The following is a 17,773-nucleotide window of genomic DNA, read 5'->3' as shown; positions in this document are numbered from 1 at the left end:
TAGCAAAAAAATAGAGCCAGAGAAAGAAAGAGAGAGGAAGGAGTTGTTTAAAATCAGTCTAGTTTCAACAAATCTTCATGGATAGGGAATGTTGTGCCTTCAGTGGTCGCTAATACATTGGAACATGTGCATTGCCACTAATACCATGAGTTTTCCTAAAAGACTGACCGATCATTGTCAGTTTAAAAATACAGCCTTAGTAAAAAAGAGTTGAACCACAAGTTTGGCTCTGCTCTGGGTCAAATACAAGAGACCCCGTGTCAGCCAAACTGGCTCAACCACACTGTTGTTCCTACATAGTCATCATGGCACACCGCTGCAGCTGCTGTGGACTGCAAGGAGTTTTTCCTATTCATTGAACAACATATTTTAATTTCCTCTCAACTATTCTGGCTAAATAATTTATTTTCCAGTTTTATGACTCTATGAAGCCAAGAAACCTTAAAATAGTTGCATATTTTTGTTCAAGTTTTGATTCTACATGCACTTCCATATCCATATTTATCACTACAAACACATTACTGATACTGCAAAAATCTAAGCTATAAAAATACAGGCTGCAAAATCCAATCTGGTGTCCAGGTTTCTTATTCAAATCCATGTTTCTTCAAATTGCTAAGTTACTCAACAGAAACATTGAGTGGTTTGGGGTTTCTTGCACTCGAGCTATTGAATTTAGGCATGTTGTTATAGATTCATCAGCTCATTCCACTGAGGGAACAGCTGGTGAAAAAAAAAAAAAAAAAGAAGCATAACACATTAAAAACCACTCAGATTATGTTCTAAACCATCAAGAAGTAAGCACAATCATTTTGTAAAGCAAGGAGTCCAGTAATCCACAGTGGAACTCAAAAACAGGATAACAACGAAAACCACAGAGGACAAATTCTTCTTACCCATAGTCATCAAAAGAAAACATATCGGAATGTTAAAGCTCCAAAGACACCGAGGAGAAAAAGGAAAAATAGATTCCTTAAAGCCAGATGAAAGAAATAGAGGACAAGATTGTGCATATTTCATTCCACATCCTCTCAGATAAGTAAAACACAGAGCGCACTCATATGGGAGATCCAGTGACAGAATAATGCAAGAGTAGAGAAAAGGAGTGTGTGAGAGAGAAAGGAGGAGAGGGAGGGAAGCAAAAGACACAGAGAATGAGAGAATGAGAGAGAAAGACAGAGACATAAACATGTGACAGATTTGGACCAGTCACCTTGTGCTGCTCACATCCATTCTTATCCACTCAAAGGATTGGAAGTCAGTCTGTGCCTTAAAGGAGTCTCCAGCACAGAAACAATTACACCAAAAAAAAAAACAAAAAAAAAAACACATGGTCCTTAGACACAAACACATGCTCATTTATGCAACAAGAACACTGCTGGCATTCATGGATAAAAAAATAAAAAAACAATTTTTTTATATTACACTGCACTGTTAAAAGTGGTAACTTGCAGTTGGGAACTATTTCTACCTGATCTAACCCCAAAAATGTGTTTTGTTGATGTAACCTAATGTAGTAAGTTCATTCAGATTCAGTATGTTGAATTAATAATTTATTCTCATTAATTTTGATGTTTTCACATGAAGCAAATTTTTAGGTTTCAGTGATGTTAAGTCACTAACATGCACTGTAAAAACAATTCTGTTAAATCAACAGTAAAATACCAGCAGCTGGGGTTGCCAGAAATTGACCGTAAAAAATACGCTGACCATGTTTCAGGCTTTATTGGATGTAATTTTGATGCCTGTATGTATCTTGCATTGTATGGACCTAAAGAGCTGAGTTATTCTTCTAAAAATCTTTGTTTGTGTTCAGGAGGAGAATATCATACACATCTGATATGGCATGAAAGTGATTAAATGATTAGAAAATTTTAATTTTGGGGTGAACTATCCCTTTAACTAAACTAAATTAAAATATAACATAGTACACCCTAATGCACATACATTTTTCTAACAATAAGAAGAAACATAACCATTCCCATAAAATATAATTAAATGTGATACGCAAGTACTTTTGAGAACACCTGATTATTGTTTTTCACCATAATTTTAACAAAAGTTTACCATAAAAAGTACATGTATTCTTTTGTTAAACATTATACATTTTTACCAATTAACATTTTTTTATAATATTTTACCGTAAAATAACATGTATTTCTTGTTAAATATATTATCATTTTTTCTTGTATATGTAAAGGTAACTAACCAATTAAAGTTTTTTTTTACTGTAGCATTTTTACATTCTTTTACCGTTAAAATTACGGAAATTATTCAACCATGTACTGTACATAGACAATAAGAAGCTAACTGTTCTAAAATAGATGGTCATATTGATAATCAAATAGAACATTACTAAAGCTCTGGAATTTTAATGTTTATATTATGTAACTGATTGGGACTATATTTTATATTAAAAAATAAATAAATACAAATCTGTATTAAACATTTTGTGTTTTAGCAACACTACAAATTTTGAAATTCATAACGTAAAAGAAATTGTTCACCCAAAAAGGAAAACTCTGTCATCATTTGCTCACTCTCTTGTTGTTCCGAAATTGTGTGACTTTCTTCAGTGAAACACCAAATAATTTGCTGGGAAGAATATTAGCCTTTCAGTGAAAGAGAATTGTGACTGAGGCTAAGATTCTGCCTATCATCTTTATTTGTGTGTGTGTTCCATGAATATGGGTTTGGAGCAACATGAGGGTAAGTAAATAATGACATAATTTTTATTTTGGGGTGAAATATCCTTTTAAACACATTGCAGCTGTGAAACATATTTTTAATAGTCAACAGTTCAATAGTCAACCTTTGTAGTGAAATGGTCCAAGAAGAACTAATAACATCTCAACAAGAGATCGTTAAGTCAAGAGGTGAGTTATGATTTGGTTTCTTTCTTAAAATGACACTTTTAAGAAAGCATCCTGTATAAATAGTGTGTAATTCTGGCAGACTTGCCACCTGGTTCATGAAAACTAAAAAACAAATGGATTTTATACATCTTCAGGGTCTGGAAATTACACAACCTTCATTTGCTTGCAAAGAAAATAAAATTAAAATGGCAAAACATCCTGACAATAAGCACTAATGACAATCATCTAAGAACATTTTGTGCTTATTGAAAAACGATTAACTATTAACTATTACTATTAACTATTAAGTCTGACACAGAACACCTTTGAAGACCTTTGATTGCACTTGCAACATGCAGTGTAAATCTATGTATACATCTACAATATGTGCACACAAATACACAGAGAACATACACAATTCATGTGTGCTACATCACTGACTGCTCAGTTTACCTTATCAACAACTCCCATGCACTACAGAATACTTTTGTACACTCAATACTTACAGCCAACAGGGGAGTGAATGACTTAGCCAAATGGAGCACTTCTGCTAAAAATAGCCTGCACTGGGAAGTACAGTTTTATTTTTCTCGGGGAGTCAATGGTTGAATAAATCATTCCACTGAACTGGTTCCTCAGTTTCCTGTTGGTGAGAATGTCACCTAGTCCAGCACAATTTAAGACTTCCTTCTAGCCCAGACAGACAGAGAATAAAGGAAAGAGATAGTGGACACATGCAGCAAACTTCAGAGAGGACTGAGTGTTATAGAGTAATTGCACTCATATAAAGCTAATGACAAATGTATGTACATTATTGCTGATGCACTCTGTATGCAAGAGCATTGAAAGGTGTTTCATATCTTAAAGGGATAGTTCACCCGAAAATGAAAGGTCTGTCATCGTTAACATTTACTCATTCATGTTGTACCAAACCTGTAAAACTTTAATGGAACACAAAAGGAGATGTTAGGCATCAGTCGTCATTCACTTTCATTATATGGGAATAAATATGCAATGATGTCCTTAACCAAGGGGCCTGGAGACAAAAAACAGCCATCCGGAAAGAGTCTGATGAAAGCGTTCTTTCGCTCTCCCTCAAACACAAGCGTGCGGAGAGAGAGAGTGGTGCATATATCACGTGAAGATGGCTAAAATGAAAGCTCATGCACTAGTTCCAAATGGTCTTCTTTCTTTCTTTTCTTGCTGTTTTTTATTTGTCAAATTGATGGAAAACATTAGCAATTATCCATTAAAAAATCATGGATGACTGACAAGGACTTGTGAAAGCGATCTTTCGTTCTCACACACAAGCATGCATAGAGAAGAGAGGTAAAGGACACAATTTAAACTGATATTCTACGTTTAAACGGTTTAAATAACAAAATGCTTCTCATGTTTTCAAACTGAATTAAGACGTGCACAGCAGGTTCAGCCATGTCATTATTTTAATGTATCGTACTCTGAAATATTAACTGATGATACCGATACCAAGTACTAGTATATACCCCTCAGTATCGACCCAATATCAGTAATACCAAGTAGTATAGCTGCTTCTCTACTCGTAAGGTCTTAATATGTTCTTGGTCAATTTAAATTAGTTCAAGAACTGCTCATAAATTTAATAATAAAAAAAAAAATTAAGAGACATTCAATATCTCTTTAAACATTTTTGACAGATTTTAAATATTTCAAGTTGTTTTTTACTCCAAAAGACATCATTAGTGAGGTAAAAACGTGTGTGAAAATGTTAAGTTGGACCTGTCAATACAAAGACAGACTTTGCATATAAGCAAATTGCCCGGTAATCATTGGCTGACGCTTTGGTCAACAGCATTAGTGTCAAAGTTAAAATTGTTTAAACTTCGAGCATCATGTTACAACACTTAAGGGAAGCACATTGCAGCACCGGAGGCAATGCTAACATTTCACTCCACAGAGCTCAATGTATTTGGCAACGCTGATGCGAATCATGTGAAAGCCCCTTTAGTTGAGCCAATGATTGAATGACGCACTCATAACATAAAAGACAATCATTTGTCGCCACCTACTGGTGTAAATATGCAATTTCCAGAAATGGTCACTGAATGAATCAGTAAATGAAAGCAAAATGAACTAGATAGGTAATGTTTGTCAAGACAAACTTTGATGTTGGCTTGACAAAGCCTTGTATGGAAGTTTAAAGTCGTTTTAAACGTTTATAGTTTGATGGTTATACAGACATTACAGTAAGATGAACCACCGGGTAGCTATATATCCACATAAACCGTCAGCTAGATAGAGAGAGAGAAAGAGAGAGAGAGAGAGAGAGAGAGAGAGAGAGAGAGAGAGAGAACAACTTAAAGCAGATTAAAGGCCTTTTGTGGGTTTGTTTACATTTGAATTTTTTGTCAATAGGAGTTTGAATTGACAAGCATTCCATTGGCCCAATTGAACATTCCGTCAATGTAAGTCTATGGGATTTTTGTCACATTTTTGCTCATCTGCTGTGCTAAAAACGAAATCCGATCAGGTAGAAAAGACAGAGCACACTATTCCAGAACAATCTGAAGGGCTGTACCAAGTTTGGTGAATGTAGCTTGAAAGCTCTAGGAGTTAGTGTTAGAAATTTTGGTCTTGGTTTAGGGATTTTCAACAACAAAAAAACACAAGTTTGTAGAACAACAGTATATGTAAAATCTATATATCTAAATCTCCACCACTTTGTGGTAAGCCATTAAAACAAAAGCAGAGTGATACAGTGAAGCATCAGTGCGGTTGGACTGTGAATCAGCACTCTTAGAAATATACGATCAAACTCGAGGAACAAAAATAAATGCAGTACAGTATAAAAATGTAATAAAAATGTTCCTGTTGTCGCCAGTTACATTTTCTTTTCATCTATCAGTTCGCGATTCATTATCATCTAATCATTTTTAATATGACCATTGGAAACAGCAAATTTGCTAAAAATCTGTAATAGCTATGGTGTACAATGTTATTGTTTTTCTTTATGATCTGGCAAAAGGGCGTCGCGCACTTGAAGTAGCAACTTCTTTTCCCCATCAACGACTAGCATTAAACATGCATCTATTGTGTTCTTGCTCAAAGGCAATGTAGCGCCCATTGCACGGGTGGGGACATGCGCGTCTTCTTCCGTTGCCTTAATGAATGAAATTAAATGCAAAACAGCTCAGTCAAAATGTGTGTGATCGCTTAATTCCCGCAGACAGTTGATTTAAATATGTCATCAACGCTCAGCATCTCAGCACACTGAATAAGCGCTACACACCCCAGTGCTGTCAGACTGTCCACTGTCAGCACAGCAGAAAACAGGTAAAGATTCTGCTCACTCATAAGGGCCTCAGCTCGAGGTTTCAATGGATGAGACTGAAATCCCAGTGAGCTCCCTGCCTAGACAGCATTTTTTGGGCATCAACGTTCGACTGCCTATGATGCCCAGAAATGTTGACTAGGTAGGGATCTTACTAGGTTTTGAGATACACACATCTCTGATTAACAGTGTCAAATGCTTTATCATATATAAATGTATATAGAAAAACACATATTGGCCTATCGATGCATTTGAATGTGTCTATACAGTATGTTTATAAATGCGGTGTCATCACATTGAGTTGCTTACCTCATTTTCCGATGCTATCCCCACGAATATATGGGTGTAATAAATAATTAAAAAGGATGTTTTAAAAAAAAAAGAAAGAAACTTAGGAAAGCCAGATGAGCCGCTCTATGTAAATCTATCAGCGCATAAATATATTTTTCTGTGTGTGTTTATAATACTACACGTGCACTATTCCATATAACAATGGTCAGCTTGAATGTTCAATGCTCATCCAGCGATGCACAGCCGGTCCGTGGAGAAGAAGCAATGCAAATGTGTCTAAAGCTCTAAAGCATGTCGCTCTCTGTTACTGCAACTGAATAAAAAACATCCCATGTTCAGCTCATGGTCGCGCCTATAACATCGATCTGAACTGGGGACTGCCAGCGCGCACACGAGTTGCCATTTTCCTCCGTGTGTTATGACAATGAGAAAATAGCTTATCGGAATAGTGTAAAACAAAAATGCACAACAGCGAACGCTTGTGGAGAATATGAAGTACTGCAATCTCTTGTGAGATGCCCTGCCTTGCTGGGTTGGCCAAGCCACCTCAGAAATATATCATGCTCATTTGGCTTTCGTTGTATAAACAGAGACATGAACACATTACTTTGGTTTAATGATGGATTATGTTTATGAATACATGTGATGCTCTATTGCTGATCAAGGTAGCCTGTGGATCAAAGAGCAAAACAACTTTTGCGTATAAATCCATGACCTCATCTCCCTTCTTGGAGATAAAGTTGATTGTTTGCAGGTTGTTTGTTTTAGTTTGGAACACAATATTACAGCATTTAATTTTAAAATATGTATAACGGTTGTAAATATGTATAAAATGCATTGCCATGGGGAAAATATTCCTCTTTTAAACAATAGTTTATTTTGTTTATTCCCCCCCCCCTCCAATATGGGATCAACAATCCGCTGTTTTTGAAAAAGCATTTTTCATGGCTATGTCATATATCTGACAATGGGTGTGAAACATAGGTTAGAAAGTTACAAACAAACGTGTGCATGCTTAGCCTTTTATTTATAACCTAGTCATTTGGCTTCACAGTTCGATCTCGTTTCTCAAGCGGAGGTTATGAAAATGGAGCCTAACTATAATGTAAATGTGCTCTACATTGACTGTCAGTTAAGATACATGATTCACAAAAACAGATTTAATGCCAGACTGAGGATTAAAACCAAAACAGAGATTGGTGTCTTTAGTGATTTAGCAAGATCACTTCAAAAATGCTGAAGGTCTTTGAAGGCCTTAATCGTTTTAAATGTACAGTACAATCACTTTTATTTGACCAGAATCATACTTTGTATTCTTTAAATGAATTTTAGGACTGCTAATCGAATTTAAAATATGTAAATAATAATAATAATAATAATAATAATACAGTCTGATCAAAATGAAATCAGCCATAGGCGTGTGGATGCAGTACCTCAATAAACCAGACGATGGCAGCAAAAGTAAATAAAAATGCTTGATTATGGCGGGAGATTGGATGGTTAACATGCACTTTTTAAATACAGTCAGTGTGCTGCGAGTAATTCCTAAATACATGATGGTTTTCCATTAAGACTTGGTACTGATGTTTTTACATTACGTTAAGTGTTATGTTATGAATTGGCCAGCACCTTGATATTGGTCTTGTACACTCCAAGTAAATTCCTGTATGTGCTTTGGCATCATGTTTACCTTTGTCCTCTAGAGCAGATTCTTATTCTTTCATAGCAAATGAAAGCATGTGAGACAGTCAACAGACAGTCATTTAAAATATTGGGGTCCTGAGATAACAATTAAAGGCAAATAAAACAGAGACCAGCTTCTCCCTCTCCCCTTCACCACTTTAGTCTTTACTCCATGTCCCCATTTTTGATTTCCCAAGCCACTTGATCCCAGAAAATTAGCAAGTTCTGATGTTTTCCACATAAATAAACACAAAGTGTGACAGTAGTTGCTTTACACCACACGCCACTGCATGACACTCATGTCCTTTCCTCCTGTAGAGACTAAGTGACTGTCATCGAATAAGAAGTTAACGTTGGTGACATGGCTGCTGTGTCCACCGTAGACGTGATTGGGGGCCTGTGGAGAGAGAAATGACAATATAAGATTTCACCATTACTTTGTGCTAAACCAGATCATATCTGTCCAATGTCTGCAATATCTGAAAGATTTAGTGCTGTGTCTTACTCGGGACTGAGAGCAAGGGAATGAGTAAAGGTGAACTTTTCCAAAGTCGTCTCCAGTGACGAGCAGTCTCTTTGCATTAGAACTGCACACAGCGTTGATGTCAGTTCCATCTGAGCCATCTGGCCACAGCCCTGAAGAGTAATACAGACAGCATTCACATCCCACTGTCCTCATGTGAGTCATGACTACACACTTATATTGAAACAGAATTGAGCTGTTATGCTACAAGGACAAACATGAAAACTGTGCAGCTTTATTTTCACTTAGCTACAGTCAGTGCTGAGAGGATTACTTGTGAATTGTAATCAGAAACTGATTGACAAGAAATGCAGTCAGTAACGTAATCTCATAGATTACATTTTGGGGTAATCTAATCTGATTACTTTTGGATTACTTTCAACCTAATTCTATTTTATTTTATGTCACATGCATTTGAGTAGGATAATCATTTTAACATAAAAGTACAAAGAGGAAGAAAATGTATTACAATCTTTATTACTAACAAAAAGAGCCTCACCAAAAGAGCTCTTTATGACATTTTAAAAAAGTGCATTAAACATTACATAAATAAAATCACACAGTGAACAATTGTGTTAAGTTTTATGTCAGGTTTTATGCAGTGGACTCCACTGCATCAGTAGCAACATTAGATCGATGGGCTTTGTTCCATATTGCTGCACATTTTGCAGTTTAACTATTGTGTACCCTGCGGGCAGGACCCTTAGAGATGGCATCCAATAGATCTTTTGAAGCAATTAAGTTCAATGCGTGAGCTACACATCATTGGTCAGGTAGTAAGAAATAATATTTATATATATATATTTTTTAAAAATATATCTAGTTCATTTTAAGTGCATAAAACAATAGAAACATTACATGAACAAACAGTAATGAACCTGAAATCAACAGCAATGACATTGCTAGGTCAAAGCTAACAGCTCAAAACACACTTACTTTTATTCCTTACTACTTAGTAATAGTCCATCATGTATTCCTTAGCTGAGGTGCATATCTTACTATTGTCACATAAAAGGAGCACATGCCCAAAATGTTAATCTGTGCAACTATTGCGCTTCGGGGTAAGAATATGATGATATTGATATGAAAATGATCAATAAATTATTAACAATTTACTGCCGTTGCCTTGTTAATATGTAATCGTGTAATCTATAAAAAGTAACTGTAGTCCGATTACGAGTATTTTAAAATTTTACTTAATCCAATTACAAGTACTTGATTTTTGTAATCTGATTACGTAATCCATATTACATGTAATCCGTTACTACCTAGCACTGGCTACAGCAATGACTACAGATACAGTAAAACAGGTTTTATGAAATTGGGTAAATTACACGGTTGGTATTTATGCCACTCTTTTAGTATTATTAGTATTACAGTAAAGGAAAAGTTCAGCCAGAAATGAAATTCTGTCAATGTCAGTGGTTCTCGAGTAACAGATCACTGGAGGGGAAGATTGTATGTGAAATTTATGGTCTGTTCCTCGCACAAAGGTATTGTATGGCTTCAAAAGACTCCAGAAGGACTACTTTTGGTATACATTTATGGTGCTATTTTGGTGTGTTTATTTTTTTAAAAACTTAATAGCCATTCTCACTCTGAACTGTCACTGTATACAAAAGATCCGCGTGAGGATTCTTCAATATATACTCAAAATATAAAAACTTTCAATGGACTTACTTAAAAATTAAGTAAAACTTTTCCATGCAATTAAATGAATTTATAAATCAAATACTAATTAATTTAAATGAATCTGAGCAAGTCTTATAGTACAAACTTAAATTCAATTAGTCACACCTACTAGATAAAAAGTTGTTAAAGTCATTGTTTTAATTATGTTGAGGCAACTTAATTTATACAACTTTTGTTTGTTTTCTGTCAAACATCTGTTGTTGTGAGGATAACAAGCTGTGAGCTTATAGTCTCAGCAATAAAAGACAACATCTTGTTGATGAGTTTTAAATTCAGCTTTCTGACCAAGCATGTGGGGTCCTTAACATCCAACACACAAACCACAATGATGGTGACACTCAACAATCATATTTTTGGAAACAGATGCACTCACATGACAAAACCCAAAGGAACAACAAACACAACACCAGTACAAATACTGCAATAAAAAGCAAATATTAAGACATTCATTTGCCGTTTTTAGTGATGCCACAGTGCATGCTGGGAACCTGACATCACATTATAATGGTTATTATTTAAGTTGTCCCAATTCAAATGAATTAAGTGAACTTCCATTGTACACATTTAAATTTATTGCACACAATGAAATGAAGTTGTGACAAGAACTGTGTAACATTAGCTCATTTTAAGCAACTAAATTCAACAAGGAGCAAAAAGAATTTTTCTGAGTGTACATTTACTATTTGTTCTACAGAATAAAGAAAGTCATATGCTTAGGAACGACATGAGGGTGAGTAAATAATGACAGAATATTTGGGCAAACTGTTGCTTTAATAATAATAATAATAATAATAATAATAATAATATATATATATATATTTTCCACACTGCTATCCATCAAATAAAAGATGAGCCTTACCGAAAACATGGAAGCCTAGAGTACAGGTGAAAGTGGCCCATTCTATGTCACGGGTGGTCTCCACACTAACTATTTGCTTGCAAACAGAGGGGATCCCTAAACAAACAACAGTAAATCATTAACAGACTTCTTACTGTCAAAAAAGGTACAAATCAACTGATAGTTTAAATAAAAATGCATAATTAATTGTGACGAGGAGGAGGGCGTGGCCGGGTCATGAGGGTGTACGCCTGGCGCTGAGTTGCCCCAATCTCTCTCTCTCTCTCTCTCTCTCTCTCTCTCTCTGGCATCCCCGGCTCCTCCGTATCTTTCTCTCCTGCTGATTGGGGCAACTCAGCACCAGGTGTGCACTCTCACGGCCTGGCCACGCCCTCCTCATCATCACATTAATTATGAATACAGAGTATGTACTACCACTACTGATGTCTTTAACTAAAGATGCAACAAAAAAAGTCTCTGAATCAGAGAAAAAGTGTCACAATATTTCACTCTGCTATATTCTGCTTTATACAGTATACTGCGAGACAGCTTCAATTAAAAAAAATTGTGTTTCTTCAACTTTGAGCACTTTCATGTCCCAGTTGTTAATTTTTATTGAAATTACCACATTTTAACTTTTTCTTTTTGCTGTATGTAGGTCACATTAAAACTGACTTTGAAATTTTTAACCATGCCTTCATCATTTATTTTTGGTACTTTTCAGTAACCTTTTATGTATAGATACTGACCCAGACTTCAATATTATACTATGAAAAGCCATTAAAAAAAATACCAATTATGACATGTTTAAAACTATGATTATCTAAACAAAGAGTGAAATAAACATAAACCACTTCAATATTTATTGTGTGAAAGACATTTTTATCAATAAAATAAACACAAAAAAAAACAAAACAAAAAAACAAACAACAAAACAAACGACTGTCCTGCAGTTGTGGTGGCATTTCCACCACACCAAACAATTTTTCTCCTAATAAATTTGATTTATGCATCATTTATGCATCAGTTGATACATTGATGCATGTACATAGACTGTTGGACATTGTTAGTAGACAAATAAAAGATAAAAAAAAATAGTGAGAGTATGAAAGTGAAAATGTTTCAACAAGACTTTCTAGAAGTCCACATTGCTAAAAGTGCCACCTCTTTAGTTACTTACAGTAAAGTATCTCATAGTCCCCTGAGTTGGATACCAAGTACTGAGAATCCACAGACCAGTCCAGATGGGTAATGAAACTAGAATGACCCTGCGAGGCACGGAAACAGACAATAATGTGTGTGTGCATATGTGTATGTGATAAGAATTTTTTTTCTTAATAATTATCATGGTAGAAACAGATGGTGTATGACAGAATGATGAACTAATTTATTATGTGTTTTAATTCTAAAAACAGCTTCCATAAACCCTCATGCTTACTGAGCACTTTCCAACTCTGTTGTATTTCTTGCCATTTTCTGCCACAGCATAAATGTAGATGTAGTTGTCATGTGACCCAATTGCAAGGAAATTGCCATCTGGAAAGAGCAGCAGAAGGTTTCCACCTTAATCAAGTGTAGACTTTAATTTGTGCAATTTTTGACTAACACTAATATATTCCCAGTAAGCAGTGGCTTTTGGGAGAACTCTAACCTGGTGAAAAGCGCATAACCGACAGCTGTTCGTTCCCATCCGTGTGCATAGTGACTAGATCCTTCGATTCAGTATCAAGCACAAGCCACCTATGTAGATTGATAATGTGAGAAAGGACAAAATTAAGCATTTTGTTCTGAAACACTTGAAACATGAAATATGAGATTTATTCAGAGCCATCATCAGGATAAAAAAAAATAAATTCAAAATCATACACAACTGAACACTGCCAAAGAAATAGTGTTCCTGTGTGGCATTAGCGGAGTAATAAGTGTTTTGGTCTTCTGTGTAACACTCTATTAGACTCTTTTCCAGAATTTAAATGATGTGTCAGGGACCCTGTTGATGAAAAGAAATGGCTCCTCTCACCTGCCCGTCTGTGTTCCTATAGCAACCATTGCCCCTGAAGGATGGAATACGGCCGATTGAGCACTGTCCTGTCCACAAGGGAAACACACAGATAGATGCCCAATCAAACATCCTGTCAACCAAAATGTGTTTACAACACAGCCTAAGGAACACCATTGACACTGTTTAATTATAGTTGCAGTAGTGACAAGGTTTCTGATAACAAGAAACTGTGAGAGCTGTCATGCCCACAGTGAGATGATACTGCTGTAATGTGAGTGAAACCTACTGAAGCAGGTTGCTCACCTCCAATGTTTTGGTCCAGATGGGCTGATGGGAGCCGGAGTCCCACAGGCAGACAAGCTTGTCATGGCCACAGGTGAGTAACTGCTGCTTCAGTGGGTGTACAGTCAGGCCCCATAACTCATCTGTGTGGCCCTGACAACCAAACATTTATTAACAGTGGTTAACATCAGTTTAGGTAATGCACTGCAAAAAATAATTTTCTTAATCAGAATTTTTGTCTTGTTGTCTAGTACAAATATCTAAACACCCTTAAATCAATTTACTTGAGAAGATAAAAGTTTGTATACGTTTGTTTTCATAGAATATATATTTTTCTTTCCCTATAGGCAATTGTTTTTTTTATTTTTTATGCATACAGTAAATCTCATTTAATATTCTCTGAAACAGTTTTAATATCTTATGAAATTTTGCTTCTCAAGTAAATTTATCTTGCTTTAACCACGTGCAACCTCATGTCTATATGCATGAACCTTGTATTTTGTCTTTGCTATACACAGCGCATAATTTTAATTCATTTAGACCGACTGATCTCAGTTCAGGAGACTCTGTGTTGTCAGTAAAGGGTTAAACTTTCGACATTATGTGACAAAACAACATGGTGCCGATCACAGCGGAGTTTGTCTTTGGGAGAAATGCCAACAAAACTACATCTGGTAAGAAACCAAATTAAGTTTTTACATTGAAACCTGTTTGAGTCAAAAGATTCTCTAGTTTCATTCGATATAGAAATCCTATATTTATTGCGCATTTACACATTGAGAAATTGTTTTTTTTCCTTTCAGAGGCTTTATATGGATTTATGGATTTAGGATGAAAATAGGGTGCATTTCAAACTGTTCTGAGACCAGTGAAGATAGAGAGCACATGGGAGGTTAAGTCATTCTCTAAATATGGAGCAAGGGAGCATCCTATAGCTTTCCTATGAAGCCAAGAGCATCCAAACTTCTGATCAAAAGTTCAGTTTCAGGCTGCAGATGATGTTTGGACTACTCAACATGTTTGGCAGAGGTGGGACAGTGATAATCAGTACATTTAATGTATAATTTTATTTTTACATGGTTGGCAGTGATTGGATGATGCTGGCCATTACTTGTATCAGAGCTGATTATGCTAATTTCTGATTGGTAAAATACTTCAGCACTGGCTTTCACTTGTTTGTTTGACAGTGCAAAGAGAGAACATTGAGATTTTGTTGCCAAAGTAGAAAAAACATTGTAACATAAAAGTCAAATTAAGTCAAAGAATTTTTATTTGTATAGTTTTATATTTGTGCTATTCCCAATACACACTGTTCCAAAGCTTTACAGAAAATCAGCTGTAATGTCTGTAACACCTCAAAAACATGAATAACCAACACTCCTGGAAACATAATACATTTTTCCAGTTTATCAGAATATACCTTTTAGATATACAGTATTGAAGATTTCTACCTGGGTCTTGTACTGCATTTACATTGTTTTACTTACCTGTGTAATAGGTATGAATTCCCCATCCAGACTGCCTTGCAGGACATAGTTTTTAGTAGTCCCAATAAGAACCGTCTCACCTTTTCCTTCAGCAACAGTTCGAATAGGGCCATATAACTCAGGCACCTGAGATCATGATAACAAAATAGGGAAGAGATTTTGGTTACCTGCTGGAACATTACTATTCAAGTATAAAAATGGTAGTAGCTCACAGATTAAATTAAAATTAGATTTATATAGATGTCTTACCTCTACCGTTTGAATCTTTTGATAATTTCCATCCCAGGAAATGAGTTTACGGTCCTTCCCACCTGAGACCAGTGTCCCATTTCTCAACATGCAGAGCGCAAAGACGCTCGACTCATGGGCTCCTTGAATGGCAAGGCTAATCCTATTAGAGCCTGTGAATAATGATACAGAACAAACATTATGGAAACAGATTGTTATAACACATCAATATGGAACACAACAACCAATGGTGTCTCCAATCTATCGGAATAGATTCTTATTGATTCTTGTAAGGAAATGGAGTACAATCTGTCTTTTATATTCAGTAAATAAAGAATCCTTTGTTGGCAGCAGTTTCATCCTTTGTTAACACACAGCTGCTGTGCTTTTCAACATTCACCATAAAGAAGATATTTTACACAGCTTAATGTAGTGATTTTTATAAAGTATCCCAACAAATCACCCAATGAATAAAGCTTTTATTCTTATACCTTTGCCCCAAACAATTATATTTCCACTTGAGTCTCCAGTGATGGCTTCGCCATTTTCTGAAAAAGTCACACACAATACAAACTTGGGCTTCTCTTGTTTCTGCAATAAAAATAAATATGACTTTATTTTTTAAGCAGAAATGCAACAAATTTGCACAATACAGAGAGAGAGAGAGAGAGAGAGAGAGAGAGAAGCAAATGTATTATATCTATGTATAATAATCTAAAATAGCAAAACGACATAATTAAAACAATGTAACAATAACTCACTGTTAAAATACATTGCATATATTCTAAAGCTATATGATACTATGTGATATGGCACAAAGATACAGTACATCCATAATACAAATTTCTAAATGTTGCATTAATCTTAATTATCTATATAAAAATGGTAAAATTGCATCGATGACATTGACTTGTGGGAGATTACCTCAAATAGACCCTGTTTCTTCACAAGAGACCCTTTCTCTAATGACCAGAAGTAAAGATGCAACTTCCCACATGTTACAATTAGATTAGCATCTGTTGGGTGGAAATCAGCAGCGAAAACAGAATCATTGGAGCACTGTAAGGGCAGAAAAAGAGAAGGTTTGAAGATATGCATAAAAGCTGTTTAAAAACAGTAAATATAGGTTTATTTGTACACGCATCTCCACAGAGAGGACAGAGAAACCATCAATATCTATCATGAATCGGCCATTACACACACATTTATGCGTTTGGTAGAAGCTTTTATCCAAAGCAACTTACAGTGCAATCGTAGTATACATTTTAACAGTTTGTGTGTTCCCTGGAAACTGAACCTAAGACCTCAGCATTGTTAACACCATGCTTTGCCATTTGAGAGACAGGAAACCACATTACAAATCAAAGCTTAGAATATTCTCTCACTTTAACTTCAGCAAGTCTTTCCTCCTTCTGCCAGTCCCATACAGAGAGGATGTGATCATTGGAGTCATCCACAACACACAACCAGCTACCACCATTCTAAACAAGACAAGATGACATCTGTTAATACAGAGACGTTTGATAAGAGTTTAGGTGTATTTAAATTGACCAGGAAACAAAAAAGAACAGCTCCAGAATACAATCCAGAATAAAGAATAATGAAAGGTTTGTTTGATGATGCAAATAACTATAGACTGTATTTTGTTTGCTAATATAAAAGAGAGTGACTGTCTCTTACCGACTTAGAGAAGGAGAGGCACACCAGAGCTCTGTCAAAGAAACCACTTCCAAGGACATGCAATGTGTTCAAACTCACAGAGTCCCATACACGTATATGAGGGGCCAGCTGCTGCCAAACAGAGACAGATTTACTGATCATTTGCCATCAGTCTCATACTACACCAATTAAATATCTATTTGAAGACAGTGTATTTGAGATCTTGTACATCCCAGTTATGATGACTCGCAGCTCAAAAAAATAATTGGGAATTATAGAAAGCCATTAAAAAGTCCACTTGTGAAAATGCTTCTATTTAGCATTTTTTGGTAATTTAATGTAGTTTTTTCCCCCATTTACAAATTAAATCAGCATAATAATTTACATTTAATGTTGATATGAAAAAATAAAATGAATTTGAAGTATTTGGTAACTGCATGCACTAAACTAAACAAATGTATGTAAAACCTGATGATCCATGTTATCCCAGCATGATTTGAAAATGTTCCAAAGAGCATCTTGTGTGCTCAGTGGAAGCAAGGTAATCTAGTCTTTTGTGCAGGAGGACTTATCATTGTCAAGGTCAATTTCGCAAATTTGCTTTTTTGATTTGTGGCCTCTAGAAATAGAACATTAACTGAAGATCCTGACCCATATCTGAATGATTTTATGCATCATACTGCTGCCACATGACTGGCTGATTAGATAATCGCATTAATAAGTAGGTGTACAGGTGTTCCTAATAAAGTGCTCAGTGAGTGTGTTTTGCCAATGAGATACCAAGATAGCACATGTACATCTCCAAAATGTCTGTTTTAGATATTTTCAACTGGAAAGCATCACAATCTTATTAACATCTGCTAAACATCTTAAAAAGATCAGATTTACAAATATTCTAAATCATAAACATCTCAAAGACTTTT

The 17,773-nt window shown here is 35.5% G+C and overlaps 2 protein-coding genes across 12 annotated transcripts in view; both read right to left on the bottom strand.

The window, feature by feature from the left end:
- evla (Enah/Vasp-like a) overlaps positions 1-6,948 on the bottom strand; it is a 70,052-nt gene extending 63,104 nt beyond the window's left edge. For 2 of the 3 annotated variants that reach the window (XM_051722158.1, XM_051722155.1), the window contains exon 1: positions 897-1,082. Coding sequence is in view for 2 of the 3 variants with exons in the window: in XM_051722155.1 (XP_051578115.1) it covers positions 897-919 (23 nt within the window). In the remaining variant the exon portion in view is untranslated. Of the gene's footprint in view, positions 1-896; positions 1,083-6,474 lie in introns of those variants that run through there. The other variant, XM_051722156.1, reaches the window with a different exon arrangement.
- A 401-nt stretch (positions 6,949-7,349) lies between these two features.
- The window catches only part of eml1 (EMAP like 1), a 47,855-nt gene continuing 37,431 nt past the window's right edge, over positions 7,350-17,773 (bottom strand). Inside the window, exons 11-24 of one of the 9 annotated variants that reach the window (XM_051722147.1) lie at positions 16,872-16,982; positions 16,577-16,672; positions 16,116-16,250; positions 15,683-15,803; positions 15,213-15,364; positions 14,964-15,089; positions 13,498-13,629; positions 13,213-13,280; positions 12,844-12,932; positions 12,631-12,728; positions 12,373-12,460; positions 11,214-11,309; positions 8,645-8,775; positions 7,350-8,536 (exon numbers count right to left, since the gene is read on the bottom strand). In XM_051722147.1, the coding sequence (XP_051578107.1) occupies positions 8,411-8,536; positions 8,645-8,775; positions 11,214-11,309; positions 12,373-12,460; positions 12,631-12,728; positions 12,844-12,932; positions 13,213-13,280; positions 13,498-13,629; positions 14,964-15,089; positions 15,213-15,364; positions 15,683-15,803; positions 16,116-16,250; positions 16,577-16,672; positions 16,872-16,982 (1,569 nt within the window). In that variant the 3' untranslated portion in view covers positions 7,350-8,410. The remainder of the gene's footprint in view (positions 8,537-8,644; positions 8,776-11,213; positions 11,310-12,372; positions 12,461-12,630; positions 12,729-12,843; positions 12,933-13,212; positions 13,281-13,497; positions 13,630-14,963; positions 15,090-15,212; positions 15,365-15,682; positions 15,804-16,115; positions 16,251-16,576; positions 16,673-16,871; positions 16,983-17,773) is intronic. The other 8 variants (XM_051722145.1, XM_051722146.1, XM_051722149.1 and 5 more) reach the window with 8 other exon arrangements.

This window comes from Myxocyprinus asiaticus, chromosome 17 (genome assembly GCF_019703515.2).
Source record: "Myxocyprinus asiaticus isolate MX2 ecotype Aquarium Trade chromosome 17, UBuf_Myxa_2, whole genome shotgun sequence".
NCBI lineage: Eukaryota > Metazoa > Chordata > Actinopteri > Cypriniformes > Catostomidae > Myxocyprinus > Myxocyprinus asiaticus.
Note: the sequence above shows the minus strand (reverse complement) of the source record. Positions and strands in the feature narration are given on the sequence as shown.